The 23,651-nt window shown below is 37.1% G+C and overlaps 3 protein-coding genes across 12 annotated transcripts in view; 2 read left to right on the forward strand and 1 right to left on the reverse strand.

The window, feature by feature from the left end:
- Positions 1–1,271: 1,271 nt before the first annotated feature.
- Positions 1,272–6,840, reverse strand: LOC306868737 (adenosine deaminase domain-containing protein 2-like; the record flags this gene model as incomplete). Its single annotated transcript, XM_079415054.1, has 7 exons — positions 1,272–1,819; positions 2,273–2,405; positions 3,387–3,621; positions 3,766–3,980; positions 4,117–4,284; positions 4,502–4,652; positions 6,234–6,840. The coding sequence occupies 7 exons, from the start codon at positions 6,838–6,840 to the stop codon at positions 1,709–1,711; spliced, it is 1,620 nt and encodes a 539-aa protein (XP_079271180.1). The 3' UTR covers positions 1,272–1,708.
- Positions 6,841–8,016: 1,176 nt separating this feature from the next.
- On the forward strand, positions 8,017–13,526 carry LOC306870890 (uncharacterized protein). Of its 3 annotated transcripts, none has more exons than XM_079418404.1 (13): positions 8,017–8,251; positions 8,552–8,713; positions 8,797–8,869; positions 9,762–9,821; positions 9,904–10,174; positions 10,253–10,384; positions 10,483–10,670; positions 10,885–11,081; positions 11,200–11,291; positions 11,674–11,728; positions 11,926–12,023; positions 12,394–12,488; positions 12,567–13,526. In XM_079418404.1, exons 1-13 carry the CDS (start codon positions 8,190–8,192, stop codon positions 12,696–12,698), a joined length of 1,617 nt encoding a protein of 538 aa, XP_079274530.1. In that variant the 5' UTR covers positions 8,017–8,189; the 3' UTR covers positions 12,699–13,526. The 3 variants fall into 3 exon arrangements, with proteins under 3 accessions (XP_079274530.1, XP_079274532.1, XP_079274531.1); XM_079418406.1 differs by having other exon boundaries at positions 8,027–8,251; positions 9,904–10,144; positions 12,567–13,525; XM_079418405.1 differs by having other exon boundaries at positions 8,038–8,251; positions 8,555–8,713.
- A 224-nt stretch (positions 13,527–13,750) lies between these two features.
- The window catches only part of LOC306875185 (serine/threonine-protein kinase MARK2-like), a 55,182-nt gene continuing 45,281 nt past the window's right edge, over positions 13,751–23,651 (forward strand). For 5 of the 8 annotated variants that reach the window (XM_079425634.1, XM_079425636.1, XM_079425639.1 and 2 more), the window contains exon 1: positions 13,751–14,693. In XM_079425634.1, the coding sequence (XP_079281760.1) occupies positions 14,643–14,693 (51 nt within the window). In that variant the 5' untranslated portion in view covers positions 13,751–14,642. The remainder of the gene's footprint in view (positions 14,694–23,651) is intronic. The other 3 variants (XM_079425633.1, XM_079425635.1, XM_079425638.1) reach the window with 1 other exon arrangement.

Genomic DNA, 23,651 nt, shown 5'->3' on the forward strand with positions numbered 1-23,651 from the left:
ATTCCCACTTGAATGTGTTAAGACACGTGTTTTGGTAACGTGACAAAAACTAAATACATAAAGTTACCTGAGATTGACCAACACATATTTTGAGTTAATATCACTTGTGTTATTATATTCAGTTTAAAAAAGATAAAGAGAAAAGGGCATGCATTCGGTGGAATGGCTAAAATACAACGAGTCATTAACAAAAATAGTAAAATGTAACGATAATGGGTCACAGAAACAATTCAAGTGTTGAACGAGTTACACTCCACAAATACATCAATTTCTAACCTAGCACCAGTGTGATGGCGCAAAGCCAACACTGAAAGTCCCAAACTTTCTACCGACCTTGATCAGCGCATCACTTTAGACTCGTACAAATACAATCCATCAAGATGCTGAAGTTTGTAAATCCAGCCATGGACAATATCCGGTCTCCAATGGGAGCCAATCCTACAAGGCATACTTCTCAACTTTTAGCTCTTCATTGTCATGTGATGGACGCCGAAGTTCGAATTAAGGGTGGAGACAGCGTTTTCTATAAGGAAAGGGAAGTGGTCTGTGGCCAAGCATGGTGACCCATACTCGGAATACCTGTATTTGCATCGTTGCATGGGTCATTATATTATTCAAATTTCACCAAAATCAAGTTCAAATACGAAGTTTTTGACCAGCGAATGTTTTTTTTCTTTCCCGTCATTACCGCCACATCAGAGGCAGTACGTGCATCGCATTTACGTTTTCATGAACTTGTCGCTATGTGGGCGCTCAGTTTTTTCTGTTATTTGGCCAAAATATCATATTATAAAATATTCGCTTCGCCCGAGCTATTTGGCTGTGACTTGACAACAAATTATAAACTAAGACACCCTTCTCTGCTCCTTAAAAAAAAAACTACAGTACTACTGCCCAACACTGCTTTCCATAGTTATGAGATTCAGTCAAACTGCAATATATTCCCATCTCTGCATTTGTTTTAAAACACACACATACACTAAACTAAACTGTTACCAACAGCATAACGCAGGGTAGTAACCACCATAGACATTGAGATGGATGAGTCAGGCAAGATATGGCCATAGTATGACTGACAAAGTCAAATTTGAATTAAAAATATAGCCTATTATTTATGTAATTAATTATTGAATGTGACAAGATGAGACATTGTGACAATAATGAAGGTGTTTTTTGGCATAAATAGCAAATGGATTACAATAAATCGTTATTTTACTTACTTTCCTTATATCCTTTTAATCCAAGTATTTCATTCCTTTAAGTAAAGAACCACATTACAACAACTTAACGTTTTATTATTCTTTATCACAAATTATGAATGGGAATGACCACGAATCATGGGAGGCCTGAGCCTTGCAAGTGTGCTTGTAAAACTACTCTATTTATGTGTAGATATGGCCAGCCAAAATAAAGTCTCTTCATGGCAATCTTTCTTACCAAATAAACTACAAAACACCAAACCACAGAATCGAAATAACAATGCAAAAGTAAAACAACCAAACAAACACTGATTAACTATCAAGTCAAAATAGCTGGTATTACTCTTGCATTTTTTTAGAACAGAAATGTTTTCAGTGGAAGTGAATATGTGATATCTGATAAGGAACTTGTATATTAACACACGTCCAACAGGAAAGATCTGTTGAACATCAAAAGCCTGAAATGACTGGGAACCCAAGTGAATTTCTAGGGTTGTTCAAGCTGTCATTTAAAGACTGAAGCAATCTACCAAGTGTTTAGAGTTCCATGGTCCAGCATTGTTGGCCAAGAACTGCATATTGACTTGAGTTTTGGTCTCCTGATACAGCTGGGCAGCCATCTAGACAGAACATAAAACAGATTAGCAGCTTACAACAACAGACCATATATAGCACAAAATGGCACATTTATATACATTCAACTTCAATTTTAACATATGAACCCAAAAATGTATGGCAAAATAACTTTGATGTGTGTGGATATTATTATCCAAACTAGGGCTGCAAGAGTATGACAAAATCGTAATTGTTGATTATTCCCTTGAGATTGTAATTGCGATTATTAATAACGATTATTTTGAACAGATTTATGCCATTGTTTGAAGCTGCATGCCATATTTTTATATAAAATATGTATGTAAAAAAAGGCTGAAAACACTCTTCCTGAACTTTTATTGCTTTTCTATAGCATTGAGCCGATTATCTCCATAATTGTAATCGCGATTAGAAATTTGATTAATTGTGCAGCCCTAATCCAAACTAAAATAACATACATACTTAAGAAATGTACATACTTTAGCTTTGCGGTATGTAGTGAATGACAAAAAGCCATGGTGGCCTGTCAGTGCTGAGACTTTTCTGAAGCAGAAGTACAATGCTCTTTTACAAAGTCTGCTGGATGATCCAGGACCGCTTACAAATGGAGACCTAAAAGAGAAATATAAAATAAATAATGGGAACTGAAAATTAATGAATTTCTTGAGTGGAGTAAAGAAATGCCTGAATAAGACCACACTGTTAAATAGTGATAGACGTTTTATGGAAATACTTTACTTTAGAGTTAAATATCAAACTATAGGAGATAAAACAGTGGATAAGAATCTAGACAAAATGAGTGGTTGAACAAAAACACAAATACATTATTAAACTATTGACTTATTGTATACTGATTAAGGCATCAATTAGAAGTAGGGATGTCAATTTTTTATCATTTCCACAATCGATCGTCGTTTAAATTAACGATAATCGTTAACCTTAATACTGCAAAATGCATCTATTGCAGTAGCATATAGTCACCGGCATGACAGGATGTGCAAATGCCACTCAAAACGCAAGCTTCCTCACCTGAATGAAAGGGGGTTTTAGTCTAAATAAAAGGCTAGTAGCTGGATCGTAAAATTAATGGAATGCGATTATGATCATTTGATAAAATGAAGAGTGTTACGCACGGGATAATTATACTTTGTGGCTGTTTCATATTCTGTCCCGGAGACCGCTGAATGCGCCTTTTTAAATGGTTTCATGGTGCTCGTTGTTTTATTTTAAAACATTGTCGCAATGTTTGCAATTGACATTATCGGGATTTAAAATAAAATTATCCCAAACGCAAGTACGGTGCGTGGGGCTGTCAGTGATCCGTTTCCAAAACCACCGGCATGAAACGGCAAAACACACTGTTACCCATCTGCTTAATCGACCATCGCTTATCGACAATTAATCCATCGTCGATTAATCGTTGACATCCCTAATTAGAAGTATAAATGTTTGCAAAATATTAAACTAGATTTAGCATCAGGAGACTGTCTCGAAGTGGCTTGGTTACAAATGAGCTCTTCAAATTCGAAGCACAAATAACTGCATGGCTATAAGAGAAGGCCGTCATTAAATTGTTTATTTAGTATGACTGACTTGTTGATTGCATAACCAGTGATGCCGTCCAGAATCTCAATACTGGAGTCTCCCAAACACCAGTTGACGCTGAGGTCTTTGCAGTGGTCTGTGTTCTCATCAGGCCCCACGGGCTCTCCACTCAGGAAGAAGATGGTGGTCTGTTTGAATGGAGGAGGCAGTGCATCATTCCAGCCCGTGCCCAGACACTTGTTAATGATTTCAGACACTTTCTCCGAGCAGTACTTGGAATCACCTAGGCAACAAGTAGAGAAAATGTTAATAAATACTGTCATTCTTCTGCCTGCTTGGATTTTAAAATGACTAATCAATCAATATCCAATTAGGATATTTGGAGACATTGGGAGCATTCTGTGACCTACCAAAGCAAACGGCTTACCAAGTACAATGCTGGTAATGTAGACTGGGTTGATGAAATGACTCAGTAGCGCCCCCTGCACTCCTGTGACAGTCCAACGGGTGAGTTTGGCACTGTCGGACATGCAACAGATGCGGGCACCCCACACGCTTGGAAGCAGGAAGGCAGCAGCGATGAGAGAGCCTTTAGCATGGCACTGCAGCTTCAGAGTGGAGTAAGTACTGCTCTGAGACTGCCTGTGAAAAAACAAATATAGACATCTCTTTTCACCATGTTCTAAATATAATACTCTTAATATACCCAATAGAGATTTTCTAACATATACAGTGGAGAGCAGACAACATAGAGTGTAAACAATATAGTTAAACTTACAAAACTATGCACTGAGCTGCTCCTTTGGGGGCTTTATTAGTGTACAAGTGAAGGTAAATGTGTGGCTTGAGCTGAAGCAGTCGTTCAGATGGAACATTTTCCAGTATGGAGCGCTTCTTCAGCTCTGGATCAGTACTGTAGAACAGCAGGAGCTGCTTGTACAAGTACCTGTGACACCAGACAGGACAACAGACACATTTTTTTCACATTTACATCAGTAGTTTAACTTAAATAAAATAACAGAAACCAACTATGTCTAAATATATATTGGGCACACACTAAAAACAGCATTCATACAAAGCAATTAAAATAAAATCTCTGTCTGTCTTCCTCTATACTCTTGAGTATAGAAATATTTTTATATTAAATTTTTTTTTATAAAAACCTTTTGAGGGCTCTGCGGGCGATGACAATGGCGTGGCAGTCATGGATGACACATCCTGTGTAAGAAAGCCAACCACTGCAGCAGTTCTGACCTGATCCCAGAGCTACCACTTCATATTCCTCACAGCGCTGCCCACCTGTGTCAAGCACCTCTGACACACACATCCGATACATATACAATTATTTCATGATATTTTTCACACACACATATATATAAAGGGAAACGGGAAGTGGTGTGTGGCCAAGTATTGTGACCCATACTCAGAATTTGTGCTTTGCATTTAACCCATCCAAGTGTACACACAGTAGTGAGCATACACCCGGAGCAGTATATACCAAGTATGGGAAGTCGTGGCCTAATGGTTAGAGAGTCGGACTTGTAATCCGAAGGTTGCGGGTTCGAGTCTCCAGCCGGCAGGAATTGTAGGTGGGGGGAGTGAATGTCCAGCGCTCTCTCCACCCTCAATACCACGACTGAGGTGCCCTTGAGCAAGGCACCGAACCCCCAACTGCTCCCCGGGCGCCGCAGCATAAATGGCTGCCCACTGCTCCGGGTGTGTGTTCACGGTGTGTGTGTGTGTTCACTGCTGTGTGTGTGCACGTTGGATGGGTTAAATGCAGAGCACGAATTCCGAGTATGGGTCACCATACTTGGCTGAATGTCACTTCACTTCAAGTATATATATAATTTTGATATATACCAAGCGTGATGGTTTTATACATGCACAATGCAATAAATGTTTCAACATTTGGTTTTCTATGAAGTTGTGAATTCTGTCCATGAGCTAGGTAATACGACAGGCTAACATGTCCAAATTGAACAAGATAGAGCAAAAATGACTATTGTGATAGTCTTGGTAGGATCAAGAAAAATGGATCGAAAATTACAAACTGAACAAGAATTTATTGAGAATTTATTGAATGAAGAATTTATTGGCTGTCGGGGGTTTCCCTTTTAAATGAGATAATGGTATAATTTCCAGCTATTACTGTAAATATTCTTTGTAAAGAAAATATGATGACAAAAATATAAACGTATAATATATATAAACGTATAATATATATATATATATATACACCGTGGGTACGGAAAGTATTCAGACCCCCTTAAATTTTTCACTCTTTGTTATATTGCATGCTAAAATAATTTAAGTTCATTTTTTTCCTCATTAATGTACACACAGCACCCCATATTGATGGAAAAACACAGAATTGTTGAATTTTGCAGATTTCTCTCATATATATATATATATATATATATATATATATATATATATATATATATATATATATATATATATATGAGAGAAAACGTAATAGTTTTAAAAATAATTATATGATTTATTAAAAAACAACAACAACAACATTTCCAAATAAGAAATGTTAATAATAAATTAATAAAAAGGGCAAGTACAAATCTGACCTATTGGTCCAACAGAAAAATCTTCCTGCTTCAATCCTTAACCATGCACAGAATGTGGTCTTCTTTGGTTGGCATTGTCTCTCACACCAATGTTATTTAGTATGATGGAGATACTATTTTTATTATTATTTTGAAATAGTTCTTATTTTTATAGTTTCCATTTTTAGTATAGTTTCACAAAATTTAGTAATTTTGGTGTTTACTGTCATTTTTATTAGTTATTATGTTAATAGTTGCTGTGTCAGTATAGTGTTTTCAGTACATCAAGTTAAACTGATCGAAAATGAGAAATGTTACCTCTCACACTTACCTCTCTCCAGTACAAAAGCAGTGAAGCAGCTCTTAGTGTTGTGGTACTCAGGGCATTCTCTGAGCAGCTTGTCAAAACGCTCAGTACACAGAGCTGTTATGCGAAATTTGTGCCAGTCTGTGAACTTCACTGAAAGAGCAAGTGTTTGAGACAACACTGGTAATGAAGAAACATCTGCAACCAAACATATTGAAACTCCAGTCAAACCTCCATTTCTTTGGTCCCTCCGAAGAGAGCCATCTGTATTGTCTTCCAGTATTTCTAGGGTGGTTTCACCCCCTGTAACACTACTCAGACTCCATGCAGAAGGGGATTCTGGGTCAGAGACCAGGTCCTCCACTTGGGGTGGAGACTCCAATGACTGGTCTTCTAGGGTATGTTGTTTCACAGCAGAGGATTCCTCAGTATCAACAAACTCTGGGATGGTGGATTGACTCTCTTCTCCGGAAGATGGAGAATCTTCAGACTCATTGCTAGACGTGACAGGCCTGAAACTGGCCCTGTGGATGCCAAAGGTGGGCTCCCTCTCAGCGGTAAAGCCCATCATTAGAGTGGCAGCCATTCGTGGAAGACGCTTCCCCTCTGCATTGATACCATGATTTGCCATTTTCTGCTGAAAGATTTTAAAATACATAGAATAGTGCAGAATACAGTAAAAATTATATACTTTAAAAAGAACTGTACTTGAAATATGACAGTTATAGAATAGGGCATAATATTAGTTTGCCAGTGTGACTGATAATGAAACACTAAAAACAAACGTTCACATTTACCCTCCTTACATTTGTATAAAAATACACACGAAATAACATGAGCTAGAGTATAGGTAACGTTACTGGAATAACAAACTGACACTCTTTTTGCTTTAACTGCACACAAGTGCTTGCTAAGCGTACATTCATTTGAAATCAAATTACTTGTCGTATTGCTAAATTGACAAATACTGTCAAAAAAGTAAGACATCTCAATTCTTGCACAGTGTTTCAATGTACCTTATTAGAAAAACGTCGAATAATTGGTCAGCGCCCCTTCTTCACCTGTAATGTTGAACTAATGATGGGCGGAGCTTGCTTGGGTCACGTGACGGCAATGGCGAGTAATTTAATGAATAGCGAATAAAAAACATTTACATTTTTTATATATGAAATAACATGTTAAATAACAATTATATACAATTTAATACAATTATAATTATAACATTTATATATGTTAAATAACAATAATAAAATAAAATAAAAAAAATAATCCCCCAACAAAATGTTAAAATGTTCACATGAAATTAATAACCTTCAAAAAAAAAAAAAAGTTGGTCACAAAAGTTACAACTGAATAGTATTTAAGGATAATAATTAAAATATAACCATAGCAAAGCCTTTTTATAGATCCTTGTTATATATGGAAAGTTAAGGAACTAATGTATGTAAAATAATGAGTTAGGATCTCTCCATTGCATTTATATGTATTTGACCAGCAGGTGTCACCAGCGGACAGTATTTTGATTTACAAAGCTTACTGTATAGCAGATAAGCTTACTTCATAATTATATAATATGTGCATTTTCTCCTTGTATCATTTTGCCATGTTTGTGTTTTCACTTTATGATGTGAAATTCTCTTCTTGACATAGCGACCATCAGAAGAATGTCCCTCCTCCATGACAATCATGCTTCCCGCCTGTAATGAAGTCATTCATCCATTGGCTGACTTCGCTTGTCAATCAACATTGCAACAAGCGGAAAACAGTACGCATCTTCTATATGATTGGTCGATGGTATTGCGTTCCCGCCCACTCGTCCAATCATTGCGCTTCCTGAATGTAACGTCGTGGCGGTGGCGCGAGTTTTATATTTATTGTTCTTTAGGTCGGTGGGAGATAGAGCTCTATCTATCGGAGTTTAATTAAATTACTTTTTTTGGCATTTGTTATTTTGGAGCGTGTCAATTTAAAAGCGTTACAATGGATGGCTTCGGTGTTTATGCCATATTTGGAGTAGATGAACAACCACAGCAGATCTTAAGGTAAACAAAAATGATTGGAAATGCATTGGATGTATTTGGCTGCCTATGTAATGTTTTGTTTAATTCAACTTAAGCTGTGCACGCTTACAGTGATTCGAGTAGTTTTGTGCATGACATATTTTTTAGATAGCTTCATACGTTTTAATATTTTTAAGCAGTCTCGATAAGTTCTTACGCAACTACAAAGATGTGCACAATATCAACAGTAACGTACTGCAGCTACTTGTATTGCTAACTATGTTAAACCTGTGTTCTTTATATGAGGGGATTGTGTTCTTCATCATCGTTTTTTCCCCACAGCAGACGTGAAGGATGGCAGAGCTCAATTGAGATCCAGCCTAGTGTCCAGCTGATGGTTCTCTTCACCAGAGGAGACTGGGGAAAGCGAGATTCAGTCTCTGTGGAACTGGCTGATGAGAGGAACATAGCCATTAATATGGGAAAACTAACACCATTCAATAGGTATGCTTACTATATACGTTTAATCAGACCAGTACGATTAAATAGTAACATTTAATCCATTACTAAACCTTTCCTCTTCTCAGATGTCTGTCATGGGAATCTGGTGAGGATGGTGTCTGGTCCAGTGGAGCAACCTTAACTGTAAAACTCATTGGGGTGAGAGACTGTTCAAGCTCAGTTTCATTTTGTGTTAAACAACAAATCTCAAATTAAATCTGGAGTGTTATATTTTCTGTGCTGATTTTTAAAGTCGACATGACATGGAAATTCATCAATTTTTAAGAGCATAAAGCATGTCGTTGATTTATTGTTTTATTTGATTCATCAATGTCAGAACTCGATCTTCTGGTGAACACGCTAATTTCTTTCTGGTGATGTATGCCAGTCTTCTTCAGTCATTTAGGCTGCTTAAAGGGACAGTTCACCCAAAAATGAAAATTCTGTCATCATTTACTCACCTTCAAGTAGCGCCAAACCTGTTTGAATGTATTTGTTCTGCTGAACACAAAGGAAGATATTCTGAAGAATGTGGGAAACAGATCAGTTCTGGGGCACCATTGACTTCCATAGTATTTATTTTTTGCCTACTATGGAAGTCAGTGGCGCCCCAAAACAGCCTGCTTACAAACTTTCTTCAAAATATCTTCCTTTGTGTTCAGCAGAACAAAGAAATTCAAACAGGTTTGGAGCCACTTGATGGTGAGTAAATGATGACAGACTTTTCATTTTTGGGTGAACTATACCTTTAAGTCTTTTCCCTTTCTTGCAATCGACCTCATTGCTTGCATTCAGAATTGCCAATCAGTCAATAAATGTTCAATAGATAGAACCAAGTCCTTGTCAATCATCCATTTCACTTGGATGTAAGTCACAAAATTGAAGATATGTCACTACTTCCATTATGAAAATTTCCAGTCAAAGATGTTAGTCTTTGCTGAAAGCGCAATCAAATTATGCTTAATATATAAGAAATATAATGTAATGCATTTTGTGTGAAGTGTTTGGATCTATTCATACACTAACTGACCCATGATCCTGTTTTCCAAAGGGTACTACAGAGTTTTTAGATCCGGGGCTGACTCTCTCACAGATAGAATGCACTCCAGAGGTGAGTTTAACCTGCCTGAGGTATTTTCACTGTGTGTTTGTCAGTACTTTCCTGCAGTGTGTTCTCACTTCATTGTTTCCAGTGCATTCCTGCAGTACCTGCATTACGAGAATGTCCAGGCAAAAGGAAGCGATCTCAGGGAGAGGAGGAGGAGGAGGAAGTTAATGAAGGTAGAGGCAAGGAGAACATCTGCCCTAATGCCTCTGAAAAGGTGACACCTCAAAGACGGAGCAAGAACAATCACCGTGGAGGTCAGACACGTCTCTTCTCACAAAAGGAGGAACAGACTGCAATTTCAAGTTCTCAGGGCCACAAAGCTAAAGGCAAGCAGGCCAAAACCCCCTCACAGACTGGTGAGTGAATATTTTCAGTGCGTACATGTGGAACATATGGTATGGTAGTTATTGTATGTTTAACACTGTCTTTTTCAGCTCCATTGGACAAGCCATCAGGTCGTTGGGGTCAAACTCTCTGTCCCATTGATCCTCAGACAGCCATTTTGATTGGAGGACAAGGTGCCAGAATGCAGTTCTGCAAAGACCCCATTTGGAAACTGTGCACAGGTAAGCATTTCACATTATGTCTCATGTCAGTAGATTGTAATATATTATTAAATATGATTTTACTTGGTAGATGCAGCTCTGCTCTTAATATTTTTCAGAGGATCTTTCTTGGGTTCCTGCTGAAACCCTTGCACAAGGACCCACCCCTGAGGCCCGCATTGGTCACACAGCGACCTATGACCCGGAATCTAAACGTATCTTTGTGTTTGGTGGCTCAAAGCATAAGAAATGGTTTAATGATGTTCACATCCTAGACACACAAACCTGGCGTTGGACTTTGGTTGAGGTTAGCCTGCATTTGATTTTAAGATTAACAACAAAACCCTTCAAAACATTCACAGAACTATACAGTATTACTGTAACATGTCTAGGCACAAAGATTTATTTTTGTATCATGATATCATCTGGTTGTAGTCTATAGGAAATCCAAGTCTAATTGTTTTATCCAGTAGAAACTGAATAAACTGAAAAGCTGATTTGAATTTCATTTACCCCTTTAGGCGCAGGGAAAAGTGCCTCCTCTGGCCTACCACAGCTGCAGTATGTTCCGAGGAGAGCTCTTTGTGTTTGGAGGAGTGTTTCCTCGCCCACACCCAGAACCAGACGGCTGCAGTGACTCTATCTACATCTTTAACCCTGAAATGGCCATCTGGTATCAACCTATTGTCAATGGAGAGAAGCCTGCACCACGCTCTGGGTAGGGAGCTCATGTCTTTTTATTCAAAGTTGCATGATGTAATATTTCATTAACTGAATGACTGATGTTTTCATCTGATGTGGCCGATGAGTATTTTCTTTTTGATTTGTTTGTGCAGGCACTCAGCATGTGTGATGCAGGGGAGGATCTTTGTGTTTGGTGGATGGGACACCCCTGTATGCTTCAATGATATGTTCATGCTAGACCTTGGTAAATACTGCAAGAATTGTTACTCTTTCAAGATCATATATATATATATATATATATATATATATATATATATATATATATATATATATATATATATATTTTTTTTTTTTTTTAATTTGTGTGGTTTCTTATTGGGGAAAATAAGCAATAACAATGTTCACCACTAATAAAAGTCATTTTATTATTATTGTTTGATTATACTAGATTCAGTGCTTTTTTTGTCTGTTTGATACCGTTATAATTCAATTGATCTGTCTAGATTTTTCTGCATATTTAATACCTGGTGTTACTCCTAGTGTTTTCACTCATTAATTACTGAAGGTGCTCTTTTTAAAAGTGGAGTAGTCAGCTTAAAATACCACATTGTCACCACCTGTTTCAGGCCTGATGGAGTTTTCTGCTGTGAAGACAAGTGGAACAGCCCCGTCTCCCAGAAGGTATTTAAAATGTGACAATTTACTCTTGGAGTAAATGAAGACTTACAACAGATTGTTCTTTAAATCATGCTCGCTACTGCAAATTAAATGTATAACAAAAATTCAATCAGTGGTCTTATAATAATTACACGATTGGGCATATCTTGATCAGCCTAGATGCACTGAGCATTTGACCTCTGACCCTTACTGTATCACAGCTGGCACGGCTGTGCGGTTCTTTCAGACTGTAGCTTCATGATCCATGGGGGCTACAATGGGAACAACGCACTGAGTGATGCATTCGTCTTCAACACGGGTGAGAATAAGGTTTTATGCCCCAATTCCATAGCCAGGACTTTCATTGTTACCATAAACTCTACTGTTCAAAAGTTTGGGGTTAGTAAGATTTGTGTTGAAAATATTTTATGCATACTAAAGCTGCATTAATTTGCTCAAAAATACAGTAAAAGTAAATACAGTAAAATCAGGATTGATCAATATAAAGTTAATAGCATTTATTCAAAAATGTAAATCTTTTATAACATTGTAAATGTCTATTTACTTGTAAATGCCTAGAGTAAAATGATTCATTTCTTTAAAAAAAAAATTACTGACCTCATACAATGGCATAAATGCTGTTGACGAATAATATTTAAGCATATAAAGACAATATTTTTTCTCTTCAGACACTAGTTGCTGGTCATCTCTGGCTTTTCCCCAGCTCAATTCTGTACCCCGAGCTGGACATTCCATCATTACCATGCCCACAACATGCAAACAGGTAAAAACATTCAAATTATGAAGATCTTTATCAAGTGGCTTCAGTTCATTATTTATAATAATTGTCTTTATTTTACAGGGATGTACAGATGAACAAGAGGAACTTCCAGAGTCAGCCCCACAAACACTTCTGGTTTTTGGTGGTGGTGACAATGAAGGGAGCTTCTTCTCTGATCTTTTCACTATGCCAGTAGAGGAGCTAAGAAACTAAATATTTGATCAGGATTTGTTTTTACATGCATTTTTTTTATTTGTTTTATGTCGTGGTATTTCAGATTTTGTTTTTTGTGTGTGTGTGTGTGGATTGATGTTTGTTTATTTAAAGAGGTATATTACACTTTCACTCAGGTATTTGCATTGTCCTCATTTATGCATAGATCTTACGAAGTCACTCTTCATGATGCTGGGGAGGATGTGCTAAGCATTTGTGATACAAGCGCAATATTATAAATCATTAAGGGTGGACTGTTTCTTAAAGAAGAGAACTAGTTTATCGAACTATTATTTACTCACCTTTGAGTGGTTTCGAATTTGTATCCAAAAACATCCTATATACCAGGTCCACGTGTTGTGTTATACTGCATGTCTATAAAGTCATAAAATAGCTGTTGACAAACAAACCTAAAAAATCTCCATGATAGCTTTTTTTAAACATCATGATATCAATTCTGATTTAAGAACTATGATGATTGTTGGTGTTTTTTTTTTTGGAGAAACCTTAAAATATAATTGTTTCTCACAGAAAGTGCTCTTTTTTTCTGTGTAAAGATTCTTCAGATTCTTGTGCTCCACAAAAATCAACAGCATTTGTTTATGGATTTACATGAGGGTGAGTAAACAATGACAGGTTTTTAATTTTGGGTTGAACCATTCCTTTATCTGTCAAGATGGAGAGTCATTTTGTGATTCACACCTCCATGCCTAGTTTTAGACTAAGATTTTTTTGCTTGTTCATTTTAAATGGTTGTAAATTTATAATTCTTGCTGTAAATACTGTTGCAGCAGGCCTGTTCAAAATTAAATGTTCTTGGAAAATTCAAATGCCTCTTTGCTTTAGTTATTTGAACACTTCTCACACAATCACACACTGATGCGGTTTCCAGTGTCCAGGCATCTGCTCGATTTCAAATCTCCACGGCAACAACGACCGCATGATGTCACCCTACGTCTACTGTTGCCGTTACGGCCGCGAATACCGCAGTTTGCGAGCACCGGCTGACGCCTAGAGCATCCGCGCACGGATCCGCCGCCCCTCCCCGCTCAGCCCCCTCCTCTCGCTCCGGAGATCGGCCATGTTGCCTCTCGCGCTTGTTCCGGTATCAGGCACGAGCGTTTAAGCAGCTCGGCCGCAGTACGACACCACATCCCCGAAGCCAATCATGGATTTTTCTACCTGACTCTGGATGCGAGCCCTCAGACGTTTCCTTTCATTCAAGAGCCGTTTGTCACCGGGATCCAGTGAGTGGTGGAAGACGGTTTCGTGGATCATGAGGGTTTTTTGGGATAGATTTAATTTTTTTTTAAACCCGTCTTACGTTTGCTAGTCCTTCGTTATTAGCACTCACGGTTGTTTTTCTTAACATATGTGTTCGGTCAAGCGACGCTTGTTTCGTTGATTTCAAACTGACGGTTGAGGCATTTTCACCTTTTCTTGACACTTGTTTTTGAAGGTCGGTAAATTTGTGATTTTTGGCTGGCCTAACTCTTAATATCGCTCGCAGAGACCTTTTTCCTTTTCGTTAGCTCATTCTCTATGACTGTCATTTTTAAGATATTAAAATTTTATATTAATTATATTATTAATTGTTTTTAAACTCGGAAGCAAATATAAATGTAAGTGAGCTCCATGTTAGTCTCCCCGAGAAGACTTCAAATCGTTCATAAGTCCTCCTCAAGGACATGCTGTTTATATTCAACTGGAGACTTCAAAACAAGTTTTTTTTCCTCCCTCTCCACATATGGACTGATGTTGGGCTTCAACTTGTTGATCTCTGTCTGCGTGGCTAGTTCAGGCTAGCTAGCAACACTGATTACTTCTGTCAGAACAGACGAATAGCCTCTAACGACAAGATTATAAATGCTTGTCAACCACTGAAAACGATTTTGCATTTATTTTTCCCCCTTTGGCCCTGTTTTTGAGAATCCCTGGGCGAAAATGTCAACCCGGCCTCAAGGAGTAGGTGTTATAGAGACTTCATCCAGCCAGGTGAGACATATCTTCACACAGAAACTAATATGTATATGAATGTGTGTTTTGTTGTTGGGAATGACGTCATGCTTGCTTTTCTATTGATCTGTATTTCCCTCAAGCTTGTTGGGTTAAAAGACAGATGACTAGAAGAAAACAAGTTAGCTCAGGGAGAGTTTCCCTGACTCAACATGACTTCCCATAACTGTTAATTGATAGGCTTGTCAAGGTTTCTCATGTTCCTCACTGTAGATGATGTAAATCTGGTGTCTTTTATGGCTTATTTATCATGTCTTTACTGTAAGTCATTTTCTTCAATGGAAAAACTGAAAATCCTATCTATTCCTCGTACTAATAATCAATGTCCTCTGATATAACAATGAGTCAAGCCAATGCTGATGAAGTTAACAAGGAGTTTAGACCCATCTATAACAGTGGTTCTCAATCAAGGGGCCCGGGCTCACTGGGGAGCCTCAGCAAACATCCAAGGGGGCCTCAAGATGGCTTAAATGTTTTAAAATTAGGCAAAATAAGCTCCAGAATATTAAGACATTTCTTATTGTAATTCACCCCTAAACTTCTGAAATTAACTATTTAATTATTTTGATTTTACATATTATTATTTTATCTATTTAGTTTAATATGTGCACACTGCCAATATTTATACATGAAAAAGCAGACTTTCAAAGAAGGCCGCAACATGATTTAAAATGAAACAAAACAAGCTTTAAATAAGATAAATCCATTTTAAAAAAATGTAAGTTATATTTTATATGAATTCATCTCTTGAATTTAAAATTTAAAAAATAGATTTTTTGTTTAGAAGCTTATTTTATTTGAAAACATTTTACATCATCTTGGAAGTTTGCTTTATACATTTACAGAAATTAGGAGTGTGCACAGATTAAAATAAGAAAAACTATCATTCAAATTAAAAAACAATTGGTGAATTGCAGCAGTTAAGAGATGAATTCATATAAAATACAACTTAATTTTTTTAAATGTTTTTTAAATATATATATATATATATATATATATATATATTATAAAATAAAACGTTTTTAAATTATAAAAATTATAATTATTTTAGTTGCTTATTTTAGTATGTGGACACTGATAATTTCTTTAAATTAAAAAAAGCAGACTTCCAAGGAGGCCTCGAGATTGATTTAAAATAAAACAACAAGCTTTAAAATAATCTAAAACAATTAAAATTCAGGATTGCTTAACTTTTAGTTACTTATTGTAATCTATGGGCACTCCTAATTTCTGCAATTTACAAAAGAGTGACGGGAATTCAAATGCTCGAACAGGTTGACAACCGCTAGTCTAGAGGAATAGAGGAAATCAGTCAACAGGTAGTGCGTTGGATTTGGGAGCCATGAAGACCACAGGCAGTGAGAATAGCCAGCCTTGCCCTTCTCAATGTGAAAAGGCACAGATTGCGGTGCGAGTGCCAGAGGACGGAAAATTGAACCATTCAGAGTGAGGAGGAGGACAGATTCAGTGCTCATTTAATAACTCATGCCAGTGTGACTAATGCTGACTGAGCTTCATACAATACAGGCAGCACTAACGTGTGTGTTTTCTGTTAAGTGGCTTAATGAAAAGCGAAGAACTGTATATCCTTGTCCAGATCTCCGGATGGCATCTCTGAGATCTCTAACCTCTTGTCCAGAGCGTGTCTGTTTTAGCAGAAGAAGAGTGAGAGTGAATCATTGGTGTTAATCATACTAGTGAGGTCATGGGTGAGTTTCAGCCTGCTGTGTAGGAGGAGAGGTATGAAAATGTGTTATTTTGCATTATCCTCCATTTGGGTGGATGGCGCAGGGAAGGATGCTTTGCATAAAAAAGATTGGACTCAGAACAGTGTGTTTATGACTTGGACCATGTTTCTTATCTTTGGGAGTTTTATCTGTCACTCACTCTGCTGTTTCAGCATTTTAATATACATGGATCACACAAACATGATTTTTTTTTCCCATGTAACTCTTCACAGACCTTCATGTTCAGCCTGAATTGAGGCCTATTTGGCCTGCGACTCTGTTCTCCAGCCTTACGGCATCCATGTCTGAAAAGCAAGTGTTAACACAGGGTTTCCTTGTCCTCAGTAACTCAGTGTGTCACCTTGCTGATACTGTGACCTGACACCACAGGCTTGTGTTACAGATCCCTGAAATCCCAGATCCCACTAACACAGATTTAGAGAGAGATAGAAAGGGCCTTCACCTGTTTCTCATCCTCTGACCTCTGCTCTCTGATGTTTTAGCTCAATTATGTGGTTTAGGAACTCTGTTTCTGTGAAGTTAATATAAAATCCGAATGGGCTATATTTGCTTCTTTAATTAACTGCGGACAGTTTGACCAAAAAGCATTTATTCATGCATGTTGTTCCAAAAGGAAAATGTTTTTCTAAATGTAGTTGCTGTCTCTGAAATGTCTTTTCAGCTGACATCACTTAAACTGCATGTGCGGCAGATAATACTAACTAATAAACATATAGCTGTATAGGATTTGTTTTAAGCATTTGTTGGGCAATGCAGTAATTCAGTGCTAATGTAATAAAGATTTTAGTGGATTTATATGGATTTTGTATTGGCCAATGCCGATATAAGCAAGCGCATGGTCTATATAAGGCCGATATACAGTATGTTTATCACGTTTAATTTAAAGATCGTAAATAGCACATTGTACAATTAAATTTAGATTTATTTTACATATGTATTAAATTAGAAGTAAAACAATTGAAAATGAATCAATATGGCAAAAAATAATTTGAACTTGATGAAAAATCAAAATCTTGTAGTAGTATTTATTTATTAGATAAAGACTTACATTTTATAAATACACATTTTCCGAATGCTGGTGGTATATGAGAAAGTATTTTAGTGTTTGTCTGTGTATTACTTATAATAGTAATAAACACTGTAATTAGGGATGCACGATATGAAAAAATTTAACCGATACCGATAATTAAGTCCTTCTCATGGCTGATACCGATAAGCTCATATTTTTATATTATAATTTTCATATAATCTGCAGTTTGTGCACCCAGGAGAATACAAAATCTAAGATTCACTGATTAAACTGATATTTTAGTAGCTCTGGCCTAACTATAGCAAACATCAGTCCTGACTCTTCAAATGTTTTTTATTTTTTGTGTAAGGCACCACAATACTTTGTAACAGAAATGGTTTAACAGAATTGTGACAGAACTATGGTTTATCTGCAATTAACAACAAATTTATATTCAAATATTTCATGCATAAAGAAATGCATCTATTCAACGTTTTTAGTGCACGAGGATGAGAAAGTTATATAGTCTTTAAGCAGTGTTGGGAGTAAGGCGTTACAAAAGTAATGCATTACAGTAACGTATTAGTTTTTGCTGTAATGCAGTAGTGTAAGGCATTACTAATCAATTTTCAGTAATATTTTACTCGGTACATGTTCAGTAATGCTTGCATTACAACACACTTTTAGCCCCAATTATTATTATTTTTTAAAATTTAATTTAAAGTCGGGCTCCTACTTTATGTCCCTACGGCCGGGCTTCGGGCCAATATTAACGTCATAGTTCAGACGCAGGCCGGGCCTCGGGCCTGTTTTAGGCTTCTCCTTATCTTTATATTTTAGACATCCATCAATTATTGATGAAAAAAAATTGCCACGCTGGTGGAAACAACACGAGTCCGTGCTGCCGAGACTGTTAAGAGCGACTCAACGGTGTTTAGTGTCCCGCAGCAGCAGCAATCCGTCAGCACAGATGAAGAGTTCTGCGTTCAAACACACACAATAAAGCAAAAGTAATTACCATGAATGTGTCCACGGGAAATAGTAAGGATTCGCCATCTCCTCGTTAGACGCGACTTTAGAGAGAAGTGCATCTTCACAGATAACGATTGTATTAAATAGTTTTTGTTTTTATTTATTTCGTTAAGTAGCAACTTAAAGCTATTTTTAGATATATTTATCACGTCTGTGAGGTATTTCGGTTCATTTTTGTGAAGCGCTCCTGTTCAAGATAAAAGGATGTTTTGTTGATATTGTGAGTGCACACAAATAAAAGTAGACCCTTTACAGTTCAGAATGATGTATTACTCTTACTTTTATGAGCAAAAATTATGGCGTAAGTTGTTTCCATTGAAAAAAAATTGCAATTGATTGTGCTGGTGCCTCCATGTCCTGCGCTTTAGCTTCCACTCTCCACACAAACTACTGGATGCAGCGCACATTTATCTAGGTTTAACTTTTAAACATTGTTATATGCTGTATAACAACTGTTTTAGTATATGTTTTATAGTAATCACTTGCACTCGGAAAGAAGATGAATCTCAGATAAATCAGACTGATTGATTGGTTTACCAGCAAGCATACTTTATGGGATCTAGTTATCGGATTTAATTTATGTATCGGAGCAATACAAATTGTCATTTTCTCTCATATCGGTCGATAATTTATCTGTCCGATAAATATCGTGCATCCCTAACTGTAATACTTTTTCTTTGTTTACCATCTTTGTGCCTGCGCTCTAGCACTGGTTTTCTCAGGACTGTCAAAATAAAAGTCTGACACTTCCAGCACTTATTGGTTCAAACTGAAAAACTTATTAGTGACGCCTATAATTAAAAAATGCCAAATGTCAGCCAATACATTTTTCAACCACTGAAAGGTTCAGACTTTAATTGCATATTTTTGACCACAAGAAATTGCCATTGGGATTCATCAATATGCTGTCAAGGGTGACCTTGACCCTCATTCTCCACAGCCCATCTGAAAGGCCTACTCAAAAGTGGTTGCCCACATTGCAAGTTCTCATTAGGTCTGACCATCTTGAATTTGCTATATAATTTGGAAATATACCACATTGCTAATGATGTTGATTGATTAGACGATAAGATGTTTTGGTAGTTTTTGGCTGTTTACCAGCTACGTGTACTGAACAGTCACTGTAAGCTTTTATGAATAGCCTATATTGTTGCCGTTGGATATAACTATTTTGGGGATAGTCTACTAAAACTTCTGTCCTTATTGACTCACCCTCAAATGTCTCAAATGTTCATACAGTGAAAATCTATTGGATCCAGCGTTAGTTGGGAAACCACAGCCTTTTGTACTGTACGAACAAAAAGTTTGGAATGCAATGAAGAGTAGCCTAAAGCCTCATTCAGACTGTCAGCCCAAATGTGTGACAGAATGTTTATTTTTCAAATGCAAAATGAACTATCTTTTTGCCTGTTGTGATTTGAAATGACTGTCATTATTTGTGCTTACCGCTGTCGTTTTTGTGGACTTTTAGAAATGTCTTTGCACCTGCCTGGATTTACAGCTCACATCTTGAGGAAGTCCTCAAATGCGTTCTGTGCTGTTCAGTCTGGTGTGCTTTGTTTGGACATCCTCCATAGTAGCACAGATCTCTGCCGGGTCCGCTGACCCTGATCAGTATGAAAGACTCACAGTTTTCCACTGCAGTGATTTACTCCATTAGCACTTCTCGCTCCACTAGGCAGATCATTTCACCGGAATAAAAACCTTTTTTTAAATGCCAGCAGTTTACGTATGTGAAAGCAGTAATCCTGATATTATCCATTCAGTCAAAACTGATCTACAAGGACTAGGCAGGTATGTAATCTTTTGAGATGCTTAGATATAAACAACTCATTGTCAAGTCATCTGTAAGGATGTCTCGCAAACGACAGATTATAGTAATTCCTGGATTTATAAATCATATGCAAATGCTTCTTTAAGATACCATCATCTTGTCGCTTCAGCCGCTCTGTTATATTGTTGTTGCATCTGTAGTGGAACATGGCTCTCAGTGTTTCAATTCTGAATAGATTACAAGATCATAAATAGTAAATATGTAATGAGGCCAGGCCACTGCCTTGATCATCACTTAAGGAAATAAAAACATCTTTTAAATGTGGTTTGTATAAACACATCCTTTCCCACATTTGTTTTGCGTTGGTTTCAGGTTTATCCATGTTTCATATACACAAACAAAAGCCAGTATTGACATAGAGAAGGTGCAGGTGAAAGAGCAAGTTATAAAGTCATAAAGTATGGGTGCCATCTTAGTGTTTTTTCATCGTCAGGCTCAAATGGTTGATTCTCTAAGACGAGAAATTTAAAAAAAACCTTTCTACATTATTTTGTCAACACAAGATATTGAACTGCATCCACATGTTCTCAGCCTCTGTGAGGGGATTAGGTGTGGTTAAATCTCAAGGGTGAACGGTATGACGTTAGCCTCACTGTCACTGCTCACTGATAAATTACTAGACAGAACATCAGCTCTGTGGAAACGGCTCGCATTCAGGGCCCTGAAGCCTTATATGGCTGCAGAGAAGACCCACAATACAGCGATCTGACCACATTAGAGTGTCTCGCTGTGTCTTCTCAGATATGTTGTAATTCATTTATGTAGTGGAGTGAGCAAATTATTTGGCCTAGAAGTCAATTGATTGAACATTTACAGCAGCTTTTGAGCAGTTTTTTCATTTATGTAGGTGATGAATTCACAAAATTCTTTCTTTTTTGAATGCTTACCTTCAGTTTACCACTCACCAACCAATGAAGTTTGAACGTTCTTAAGGACAGATAATTATTTTTAGTGATTATTGGGGGTTGCTTCCAAATTATTGGTGAGATTTATCTGGAGTTCTAGTGACGTTACTTGATGAAAATAAAATCAACTTTGTAATAGTTAGACCTTATGAGGAGGAGACGGACCACTCATAGAAAAACTAATAAGAGAAAACAATATGGCAACTTTAGAAAAGAAAGTTTTGCCTTTCAGTTAAAAGAGACAGTTACCTTTTTGCTAAAGGCATTTACTGTTTGTTTACTGTAGAATGCACATGCTCATTTGCTGGGCCTGGATTTTGTGATACCATTATTGGAAGATTTGCTGATTGTACATGTTATTAAAACATCTTGGCAAACCGTTTTAGAGTTTTTAGCCATTTACAAGTATATAGAAGCTATATTTGTTTACCTATTGCCTACATATAAAATTATCACAGAGCGAAGTGGCTTGCTATAAAGAAACTTTGGCCATATCTCTAAAAAAAATTGCATTTCTTACTTTGTCCACAGACATCCCACATTGATTTTTATGGGGTAACACCGCACTCTCATAAAACATAGATGATCAGTAGTGATTCACTTCATGACTGGATTTGTTTCAGCAAAAGTGAACCATACTGTTGCCTTTAAGCACCAATCTTTAAACCTCGCAATGAAGTCACAAAAAGCTTGAATGTAAAAGTGCCCAAAGACTTGAAATCACAGCCTCCTTTGCAGGCGTCGTTTCAGTGTAACTGTTTGTTGCAGTCAGTAAGCAACAGGTGAGTAAATTCAATTGCATGTGCAATAAATCAGTCAAGCGGGCATCAACAACATACCTGCCCATTGCGCAACCGTTGTTGACATTGTTTGTTTTAGTAAAGTAGGAGTTCATTGCACATTATGTGGTAGTTTTATTTAGTACAGTATTTGTTTTATTGCTGTAATAATAGGTTACAAAACTATCAGCAAGTTATTTGTAACCCCCCCCCCCCCCACTGCCTTAAGGTTTGACCTCTGGTACTTGTATTGGCATAGGATACTGTAATACTGTATTCAAATAAACCAGCTTTTATGTAATTTAAAAGTTGCATTGTACTTTCTTAGTATTTATTATTTCATAGTCACATTATGAAATGTTTGGCTATTCATTTGACAGTTGTCTAAAATATAGGAAAGGCAATAGAAATACTGTAGGAAATATTCAAAGATGGCAATCGCCTCATCCTCTGAGCTGAGATTAACTTTTCCATTGACATATCTGAAACTGCCACACCCAAACAAATGAAATAATGCTTAAAAAAACAAGAGACCAGATTTACCTTTCAGTTTGAGGAGGGAGGGGGGGGGTATTTGAATACTGTCGGAAAGTGCAAAGTTTGGGAACATGAGGTTGGGCGGCTGAAGATTGAGCTTAATGTGAGACTGTGAACACAGCGGACTATAAACCCCGTTTAGCTCCCTGACCTACAGCAGCTCGAACAGGGCTCACATTTACACACGGCTTTGCATTTTTTACGATGGTGAGCATGGAGTCACCGTGTTGTGATCAAGTCCAGAGTCTAAAACGCTCTGTGTGTGTGTGTGTATAAACAGGCCTTTCCAGTTACACTGGGTGTGAAGTTGACTGAAGGGAGTGCCGAGGCCTTCTCTCTGATTTCAGGCACTTGACGTCATGTAGGAGTGTGTGTGAGAGAAAAGAAAATGCTTGTTTTTAAGTCTTCTTTATTAGTGCTTTTGTTTCGTATGGTGAATTCATGCGTGACTGTTTTATACCTTTATGATGTTTAAGGCACCTCACTATCCGGTCTTGTAATCACAGTCCCATTCTAAAACGCTTCTTGATCTGCATTTTTTTATTTTTAATTAAGTTTACCGATTTTGAATATCACAATTATTTGTGTATTCTAAATGACTTGTAAAATTATAATCACTATAATAATTACAAATGAATAATAAACAATTGTAACTAACTAAATATAGCTTAAAAGCATACAAGGAAATGTAAAGTAATAAAAGGGAACAAAGGAACACTTTACAAGCAATAAGCAAATAGTGCTTTCAGAATCGATTCAGAATCATTTCTCCCACCCCTAGTTTTTAAAGAGAAATTTTTTCTCCGCTCCCTACAGGTTTACATTTGGTATCATGTTCTCATTTCCCTCTCATTCTTTCTCTGTGCATGTTTTTAAAGCTCAGCTCAGGTAAATGGTCGCTAGAGGTGTATTTGTTTGATATCTACACTCCATGCGGGCAGAAGGGCGTAAACCACACCCTGCAGTGCAATGGAAAGAGCGGGCCACCCTGTGGAGCTTTACATCCCAGAGGAATTGTTGCTCATTGAGGGAGAGCGCATTAATATCAGGATTATTTATTCACTGTTGACAGTTTCCTGACATAGGACGAGCT

This window comes from Barbus barbus (genome assembly GCF_936440315.1).
Source record: "Barbus barbus genome assembly, chromosome: 1".
NCBI classification, from domain to species: domain Eukaryota; kingdom Metazoa; phylum Chordata; class Actinopteri; order Cypriniformes; family Cyprinidae; genus Barbus; species Barbus barbus.